The sequence below is a fragment of the Melitaea cinxia genome, chromosome 10 (assembly GCF_905220565.1).
Source record: "Melitaea cinxia chromosome 10, ilMelCinx1.1, whole genome shotgun sequence".
Classification (NCBI taxonomy): Eukaryota; Metazoa; Arthropoda; class Insecta; order Lepidoptera; family Nymphalidae; genus Melitaea; species Melitaea cinxia.
The window spans coordinates 2,001,492-2,011,450 of record NC_059403.1 but is presented as its reverse complement, the minus strand read 5'-3'; the positions used below and the strand labels follow the sequence as shown (position 1 = coordinate 2,011,450).

Sequence of the window (9,959 nt, the reverse complement as noted above, 5' to 3'; positions counted from 1 at the left end):
TGAGTATATCCGATATTACTGGTAACTCATTCAAAAGTCGTATCTAAGTAATAAATAACGAATCACCTATAAAATCAGATCTATGACCGGGAATAATATTGTTCTGGGAAATAGTACCGCTAGCAAATGTTTTTAAAATATGTTGTTTTATCATATTTTAACAGAAGCGCATTTTTATTATATTATCTACGTAACGTACAAGGGAAAAAGTAAATAAATGTAATTTAGGTAGTAATTTTCAAAAATAGTTACTTTTCCTAAATTCCAGATAACATTAAATGTTTATATTTTTATTTTATAAATTTATAAAGTTATAAGTAAACTCATTTTTGATAAATTTTTTTTTTTTTAATAGGGAAAACATATTTTAGGCGTTAACATTTTATTACACTCGGTTGAAAAGACATTAAATCGGTTATAATACTTAATAGGTAAATCTGAAATATGATTCAGATTGGAATATCAAACTGCCGGACATCGGCCTCATTCTCCAAGTAGTCAAATTCACTATGATTCCTTTAAAAAAATACCTCCTCGATTATTCTTTTAATTGCCATATGAATGGGGTTCAAATAAACAAAAATAAATAATAGAAAATTATAATAATAGTTGAAGTACGTCACAAAATAAAACCGTCTTGTGAATTATGTAGGTTTACCTTTATTGTTTCCATTAAAATAATTTTTACAACGCTTCGTAGATATAAGTACTAAAAGTTTTACACACCCTAACTTACTACTACTGAGCAGTGTACATTACAATAATATTTTCTCATTTCTCATTTAAAAATCACTTATAGCATATATATATATATATATATATATATATATATATATATATATATATATATATATATATATATATATATATATATATATATATATATATATATATATATATAAAGCGTTCATTCGGACAAGACAATATTTCTTTAATTATTCGTAATTTTTTTTTTGTTCCACTTTTGCGTCTCCGTTCACCTGGAGGTGGCAAAGACCAAATCCAATCTTTCCATTCTGGCCTTTCCATATATATGGCATAAATATATAGAATAAAAACTAATTTCAGGTTATTAGAACATAACAACGATTTTTAAAAAAACATTCTTAAAATATTTCAATCAGTATCGTTTCTCGTTTCTAAAACAATAACATTCAAAAATTAATTGCTAGTAAAACGCGCCATTTCAAGTTCAAAAAACAGAATTGAAAAATTTTGTGCGTGAAAAGAGAACCACTATACTCTTCGTTTTATATTAATGTAACCCTAACAAATAGGAAAAAGACATAAACATAAGTCTGTCTCATGTTTATCGACTGCTACGGTATTTGGACACGAAATAAAAATTTTATTCCAACTTTTATGACATGTCCTATTCGCCCCAAACTTCCTTTTAGAATTAACATTGCACTAGTGTGTGTAGAAACACAGATAAAATAAGTACAAAAACATTTAACAACCAAATTAATTACATTATAAAAATTCATTCGTACAATTTGAAAATGGCACAAGATTATTACATTTGATAATTTTCTGGAACTTTCTTGGATTAATAGTCACTTAGAAATACGCCATTCCTTGTTGAGCTTCGTACATTTTCACCTCATCTTTCTTCAACGTCAGCTCAGGTCTGTAATTAAGATTATTTTCGTACTTGTAAAAGTTGAATAAAATTTTAAATAAATAATAAGGATTTAAATAGTGACTAACTGACATTTAAATTAGTAATTTAGTGTACAATTATTATTTTTTAATTGCATAAAAATATTTTTTTAAAAATAAAAATCAAATATCAAAAAGATTTCATAAATTTCACTCTAAGAATTTATCTACTGAACGGCAATCGTTTTATTCTTACTTTTTTCCTAGCAAGTTTCAAAAAACTTAAATTACTTACAAAGTTAGCTGAACAGTTTGCTGCTGGGCTGGAAGAGAAAAGTGTTGTTAGTTTAATAAAAGATTTAAAGATTAAAAATATTAGCAAAGTTCTTTCATAATAATTGAAGTGCAAAATCGTTTGTTTCGAACATTACCCTAATCCATCATTCGTAATATGATCTCGTTGAGAAATATTCAACAAATATATTATTCACATAATTAGATACTAATAGCCTGGTTTAAAATAAATTCATAATAAAATAACTTATTTATTTTGATATAAAATGTAAAATGCTCTCGAAAAATGGATCTAAATAAATAATTGTTAAAATACAATCAATACGTTAAAACTAGACAACCCGCGTTGACAAAATAATTGTGTATACAAAACAATATTATGACGTCACTATAATTTTCTAGAGGACGCCTATACCAGGTTTTAAATTAGACTTAAGATGACAACTGTACTAGATTATAAATTCACAATTGTAAAACAATACCCAATTTCATGAAAAAGAATTTGCACGATGCCGGAACAAACTCAGACACACACATAGACAGACAGACAGACAAATTTTCAGAAACAAATTATTTCTAGCTTCTATTTCGATCATAAAAATCCTGACATAACAGGTGTAACTGCACAAACATCGACAGGTTAGTTTTATTATATATATAACAGTTACCAATATCTAAAATTTATATTATATCTATAATATAAAAATCAGTCGCTGAATGTGTTGCTAAGCGCAAAACTCGAGAACGGTTGGACCGATTTCGCTAATTCTTTTTTTAAAATATTCCTTGAAGTACCAGGATGGTTCTTACGGAGAGAAAAATTCTAAAAAAAAATTAATAAAATTAAAGAATCGACTGTTAGGCGATACGAAGTTCGCCGGGTCAGCTAGTTAGTAATAATTATTCATATTAATAATAAGTATTCTCATTTCAATAACCTCTTAAATTATATTACTTATAAAATCGAAGGGCAATTTATTTTAACGACGCCAACACAAATATCCATTACCGACCCTTTTAGGGCCGAACTTTTTCATGTCCATTTACATAATACGCCGACCACGAAAAACAGACATTAAAGAGCTTAGAGAAATAGTGCTTATGTCGGTTCATTCAAATATATATTTTAAGGAGATATTCTAACAATAAGCCTTGAAACAGAGATGGACAGACGTTGTTTACAAACTCCGGAAGATAAAGTTAGAGAGCGGGCTTTAAAATTAAATAAACAAATCAACCTAAGATTTTCTCCTGAATAAATGTTTATAATATATGCATATCATTTCATTTCATATCATTTCATTTCATTTCATTATCATTATACTTATTATACTTATAATTAAAGTCCTTATGTAGGATATAAATATGTAGACACAAATATATATATTTTTTATTATAATCATATTGGCCGCTCCATAATTCTCAACCACATATGAGACATATCAGATACATTTCAAGATCAAGACAAGATTCACACTAATCGGTTGTATCTTGTTTTAAATCACAATGCATAAGAGAAAGAGAGAAATGAGAGGGGGGAGGATGTTAATTTGGAGATTTGGAGTTTGTAATAAGTTTTTATAACAAATTAAAATAATATTTCAGAAGACACATACCAATAGGTTGTTGTATGATCCCCGTTACATCAGAGACATACATTGGATGGGTTGTTTGTATGAAGTCTTTTGTCTGATCAATGAAGGTCGCTTGCTGTGGTTGCGTGACCACGATCTGCTGTTGCCGCCATTTCTCCATAGCTTCGTTATCTTCCTGCATCCGTTGAAGTCTTTCGACTTGCTTGTACGTCGGTTCCCCGCCGATGTAATCGCGCTTCACGCGGTTGTGGTTACGTATCTCGTGCTTCCGTAGGTCTGATCTGTTAATTGATATCATATTTTAACAAATACCTAAGACGTCTGCTTAACTCTATGAATTAAATTAATATTCAGTAAAGCTAAAAGAAACGAAAAAGTCCCGTGCCCAGTAATAGAAAGTTACAGAGTAAATTAATCTGTGGCGACATCTATCGCGCGAAATACGAACGGCTACAAACTACGTAATTAGAGAAAACTGACGTATGCTACATCGCGCTATCAGAGTTTTCAAAGTGATTAAGTATATATACAAGATCCCGACAACAACCGTCGGGGCGTTAGCCCGCCAGACACAACACCCGTCTGGTTGGAGGATCCTCCCTTTTCCTCATGCTTCCAAACTGGTGACCCCGACGTGATTCTTCATACTCCCAAAAATCAATCAAAAAATAAAGTTATTTTTAATAACAATAATTTATTACACGAGCTCACTCCTCGCTTGGGTTCTCAATTTTACTGTTTTCAATACATTAGATATTTTACTGCTGAACAAAAACATAGCATACAAAATACTGTTTTCAGCACCAAAATGCCTAGCACTAAGCACACTAACTGAGATAGGGCACAGGAGGAAATAGCCTGCTCAAAATCTAGAGCAGCCAGACTGGGGAAATACCTCGACCTTACAGAACATCACAGCTAAATAATACTAGTTTCTAGCGTGTTGTGTTCCTGTTGGTGAGTAAGGTGGTCAGAGCTCCTGGGAGGGGATTGGGGGTAGGGTCGACAACCTGCTTGCGATGCTTCTGCTATAGCAGAGGTTTATAGGCAGTAATCGCTTACCATAATGTAAGAAGCACGTTTGTTTGACGACCTAGTTGTATAAAAATCACTCATCTCTCATGATCATCATCATCACATCATAGTTGTATAAAAAGAACGAGTGTGATTTAGACCACACAACTGAAGTAGCTTCTGAAGTAGTTCTTTAGCTCCATCTAACTTATATCGCCCTCTCAACATCCGTTCGCCTCGCCCAAACACACTTTTCGTAACGCTCTCGTCGCGCATTCACCAGCTTACTACCAAGTCAAGCGTGCGTAAAAAAGTTTTAGTCCAAAACGCTAAGCGTAAATAAAGCAGGTAGCCCACTTGTAGCAGAAGTTCCGCCCGCAGTAGGAGCAGGTGTGCTTGATGTTCATGTGCTTGGCGTCGTGGTGCTCCCACAGCGCCGTGCCCGTGCGGAACGCCTTGTCGCACAGCATGCACTGGACAGTCACCATTATTTATTAGCGCAATCACAGCACTGGCTTATGCCTGTTTCGCTGGCGGTTAATATGGCATACATTTGTATTGGCCATACAGTTGTTGCGTAGTCTGGGCATGTGTGCTTATGTATTCTGTGTTTCCAGACACATGGAGCAATTCCTAGTGGAAACCATTGAGTGTAAGACGTTTATTTATTTTATTTACTTTACCAACAGCTGTGTTGCAGTGCCTAGGTAAAACCTTTCACTGCTTTTACATTTCTTTTATGATTATTATGTATTATGTGAGTAGATTGTTTAATATGTTTGATATTTCAGGGCCTGCTAACTTTATTCACAGATATTAGCGTATACAATTTTTCATGTCGGCTTATTTACAGAGGTTTAAAGAGAAAACGAAGAGTGAAAAATAATTTAAATGAAGAAAAATTTTGATATCCGTTTCTAACATGCTTTAACTTTAAAAAAAGGAGGAGGTTGTCAATTTGATTATTTTTTTATCTTATTTACCTCATATCTTATTTACTTTTTACTGGATGAACCGATTTTGATAATTCTTTTTATAATCGAAAGCTAATGCGTGTCTGTTGAGTTATCTCTAATAATGCGTACTCAATTAATTATTTTTGACTACCTGATGTAAATTTAAGTCGGTTTTTTTTTTATAATTTAAATATTATAACAAAATTGAGCAACTCATTCATAATATACCTTAAACTGTTTCTCTTGATGCGTGAGCTTGTGTTTGTTCAGATTTGAGGGATTGACGAAGGTAGCGGGACACTCGGCGCACTTGTAGGGCTTCTCGCCCGTATGTGTGCGCATGTGCATCACCAGGTAGTACTTGTGCTTGCATTTGTATGGACACAGGTCGCAGAAGAAGTTGAATGTGTTTGTGTGGACTAACCTTCAAACAATAATAAACTCATCAAGAACATAAAATATACAAAAAGTAATAACTTGCATTGGAAGTACTTCATAAGCATCATGTATCTTATTTTGTTTGATATATGTTTATTATACACCCCTATACTTATTGCTTTTCTTTCTCTTAACCCTAACCCTAAAGTTGCCTGGAAGAAATTGCTACCGAGCGATAAGGCCGCCTCATTGTGCATTATTTACAAGCTTTTATTTAACTTGCATGATTGTATGTAAGTTCGGATGAAATCTTGCAACTCAATTTTGAAGCAGATATCTTCAACCAATTGAACTGAAATTTTGTATACAAGTTCAATTTGGATGACAATACATGGTTAACTTTGTGACGTCATTCTAAATCCAACATGGCGGCATATCTAAGATGGCGGACTTGTTATTTTTAATGCACTTCTACAATATGGGTATCAAATCAAAGGGGTTGTAAAGAATAATTCGAATAAAGTTACGTCAGTCAGTAACTATTTTAGTTCAGCTATAATAACAGTTTTTGTTTAAATAATAAATTGAGAAACTTTCTAGCATTAACTAAAAAGTCAAAAATAAATTGAAAGTAAAAGACCTTTTCAAAAAAAATAAGCTTTTATTTGAATGAGTTAAAACGAAAAAAAATTAATATTTACTTTAAAACTTTTACTATTTACTTATAAAGTCATTATATAGTTTATATGTTATATGATATAAAAGCTGTCGCGATATTTATTTATTTTTATTTATTTACTTATTTTATACTTTATTGTACATCACAAATATATTACAAACAAAGCATAAAGATAGTTACAGACAGTAAAGTACAATGGGATTACTTCAGATAAACAAGTAAATTAAATAACTCGATGGATCGATTTTTTAACTATAAAATTTTCAAACTAAGGAAATACGAGTACTTCATTACAAACAAAGCATAAAGATAGTTACAGACAGTAAAGTACAATGGGATTACTTCAGATAAACAAGTAAATTAAATAACTTGATGTGATCGATTTTTTAACTATAAAAATTTCAAACTAAGTAAATACGAGTACTTCAAATCTCGTGTGAAGTGAAATGAAAGGCAAGCGATTCCTCACATGTGGTTCTTGAGGCGCGCCACGATGGGGAACTCCTTGCCGCACGTGGGGCACTTGTGCAGCGCGCCGCGCTCGTGGCTGTGGCGCATGTGCTGCGCGATGCTGCGCACCAGCTGGCCGCACACGTCGCACGCGCGCCGCGCGCACTGCCGCTCGCGCCGGTGCGCCGCCAGCTTCTCCTGCGCCGGGCCTTACCTTCACTCGTGTCACTACCCTCTCTAGGCTTCCGGGGTGGGGGCAGTCGACGACGCTTACAGTTAGCTTTTTTTTATGTCACTAGGTCGACAAACAAGCGTACGGCTCACCTGATGGTAAGCGATTACCGTAGCTTATAGACGTCTGCGACACCAGAAACATCGCAAGCGCGTTGCCGACCCAATCCCCAATCCCCCCCACGAGCTCTGGTCACCTTACTCACCAACAGGAACACAATACTGCTTGAAAACAGCATTATTTAGCTGTGGTCTTCTGTAAGATCGAGGTACTACCCCAGTCGAGCTGCTCCATATTTTGAGCAGGAAATTCCTGCTGTGCCCTACCTCAGTTAATAGTTAGCTACGGTAATCGCTTACTATCACGAGAAATAATATAATTGATTACAATATATTAAATTAAAAAAAGAAAAAAGAAATAACACTCTCCTCTTTATAATGCTATACATAAAATGACTTTTCCATGTAAATAATTGTAAGTTTACCTTATTCAGAAATGTCATATCGCATGGTGAGCACTTAAATTCCTTCGTTTTAGGGTCTTTCTTTTGGATCAGTCTTTCTCTTCTTCTCCTTTCCTTCTCCGCTTTTTGTTCAGTTTCCATTCTTTTCAATTTCATCTGATGTAATATTAATTGAAAATCATGTTTTGAATATGGATATGAGTGCAATAAAGGGTCACCTATAACCATTTAAGGATACTATATTATTTGACTTCTTACAAAAATTTAAATTTATTTTAAATTTAATAAAAGTTGGTAATAAATATATAAATATGTAAAATTACCCATAGGATTTAATATTTTCCTAAATTTTTTATCTGATACTTCACAATTTTTCTTAAATCTCATCGCAATCCTCAATGATTCAAGACACTCATTGCATATATATTTCGGTAATGAGTCATCTACGTTTATCTGCAAAAAAATTTAAATGAACATAAGTTGACTAAAATATATCATTATTTTAAGTATGTTAAATCGTAATAATGGTATTTTTGTTAACTTACAGTTATATTAGTTATGCTACGTATAGCTCCCATGATATCCCAATCATTTATTTTAGTGGTCAAAGGTGTACAGCCATTTCTTGCACAAACTCTACAGATCATTTCCTTTGACAATTTTACACCTATTTTACTAAAAATCATAAATAATACTACAAACATACATTTGATTTTATTCATTGCAGTAACTTATAGCTTTGCTCATATTTGTAATAGATTAGCGATGATTATTTCAGCAATGTCTTGTTATGTAACATATTCTAACTGAATGAACAAGAGATCACTTTTGAAACTAAACAAAAGAATATTACAGATTTTTTTTATGCACAGGTACTTATGTAGCTGCATATAACATAGAAAAACGTTGCTTGAAGGTATGTTATAAATGTCGTGCTTTATTGTTTTAAAAAAAAATAATAATAATAAAAAACAAAAGCCTGTATTTTAATAAGTATTTTTAAAGTTTGTGTAGTCATTAGACCATACTAGTAGGTTAAGAGCTAATTAAATTTTAAATGTTTACTGTAAATTTACCTGTCCATCATAAGTTTTTCCCATTGATCGTTATAATTATTAAATTCATCCTCTATTGAACTCGTACTTGGATAAGTAACTTTATTTAATCTAGACATCATTGTTTTCGTTAAATAAACAGCCATGTCTGCTTAAGTGTTGGTATATTTATGGAATTATTATTATATTTTATGTACATGTATAAATTTGATTTCGCAGCACCAGCACAAACTTCATTAGTAAATTCCTTTGCATATATGTATAATCATTGTTGCTAAAAATTCTATGCTATTCTATAGATATTTTAATTTTTACCGGAAACAATTTTATTGAAATGTAATGTCATTGTTTATTTATAAAATAATATAAAGCAATCGATAATATTGTCATTAAAATTAAATTGAAAATACCTTTACCTACAATCTACAAGTGACAGTAGCAGCATATAGAATAGAGAAAAATAATATGCTTATAGACTATAGTAGAAAAATATTAGTGCTGTCACAGATTCAATCGTTCAACAGCCTTCGACTATTCGATGTTAAAATTATCGATATTTTATTCTCTGTCGATAGCTAAATTTAAGTACCTAACCAATGTTAGTATTCTAATTCAAGTGACAAAAAGACACTTGCTATTTTTTAGCCAGAGGAAACCCACAACACAAATTGTAATTATGTACAATATTGAATAATTTCTAAATAAAAAAAAAATACCCTAATAAAAATGTATTGTATTCATTTTCAAGCTTTTAAAAATACATTGGTCAGTTCTACTACCAAATCGTTGAAAACATTCCTTAACAATTTATATTCTTAGTTATACAAATGTAAAAGTAAAATCGCCATTCATGAAACCTTTTTCATAAAAAAGTAAAAAAGAAACCAACTAACTCAAACGGACCTAATTCACTTTTTAATTAGATTAACTAAACATTTAAACCATGGTCAGATATTTGACAACACTTTGGTGTCGTGTTCGCTATAAGTGGCTAGTGTGCATTGTGCTAGTCAGGTTCAATCCCAATCATGACAAATGTTTATATATAGACCATACAGATATTTCACGCTTGTGATTATACTATATGTGTATTTCCGGACCCTCATTACAGGATCTACACTCATTAAATATGATGTCCTTATTACCCTACTATATTAACTGTAAAAAAGAAGAAGATTCTCAATTCAATTGTATTTTTTATGTTTGTTACTTCATAGCTTTTTGCTAGTTGTAATGATTTT

At 32.0% G+C, this 9,959-nt stretch overlaps 1 protein-coding gene across 1 annotated transcript; it reads right to left on the bottom strand.

Annotated features, from left to right (window-relative positions):
- Positions 1-984: 984 nt before the first annotated feature.
- On the bottom strand, positions 985-9,033 carry LOC123656963 (zinc finger protein 287-like). Its single transcript, XM_045592570.1, has 10 exons — positions 8,740-9,033; positions 8,209-8,338; positions 7,987-8,116; positions 7,685-7,881; positions 6,988-7,166; positions 5,690-5,885; positions 4,863-4,978; positions 3,513-3,772; positions 1,898-1,925; positions 985-1,630 (listed from the first exon to the last, which is right to left on the bottom strand). The coding sequence occupies exons 1-10, from the start codon at positions 8,862-8,864 to the stop codon at positions 1,561-1,563; spliced, it is 1,431 nt and encodes a 476-aa protein (XP_045448526.1). The 5' UTR covers positions 8,865-9,033; the 3' UTR covers positions 985-1,560.
- Positions 9,034-9,959: the final 926 nt, after the last annotated feature.

What these genes read in the sequence shown, in the direction of transcription:
- LOC123656963 (XM_045592570.1), bottom strand. Translation starts at nt 8,864, where the DNA reads ATGGCTGTTTATTTAACGAAAACAATGATGTCTAGATTAAATAAAGTT. An exon ending in GAAAAACTTATGATGGACAG is followed by an intron (nt 8,339 to 8,739) that starts GTAAATTTACAG and finishes TATGATTTTTAG; the next exon opens with TAAAATAGGTGTAAAATTGT. An exon ending in ATATGACATTTCTGAATAAG is followed by an intron (nt 7,167 to 7,684) that starts GTAAACTTACAA and finishes GGCCCGGCGCAG; the next exon opens with GAGAAGCTGGCGGCGCACCG.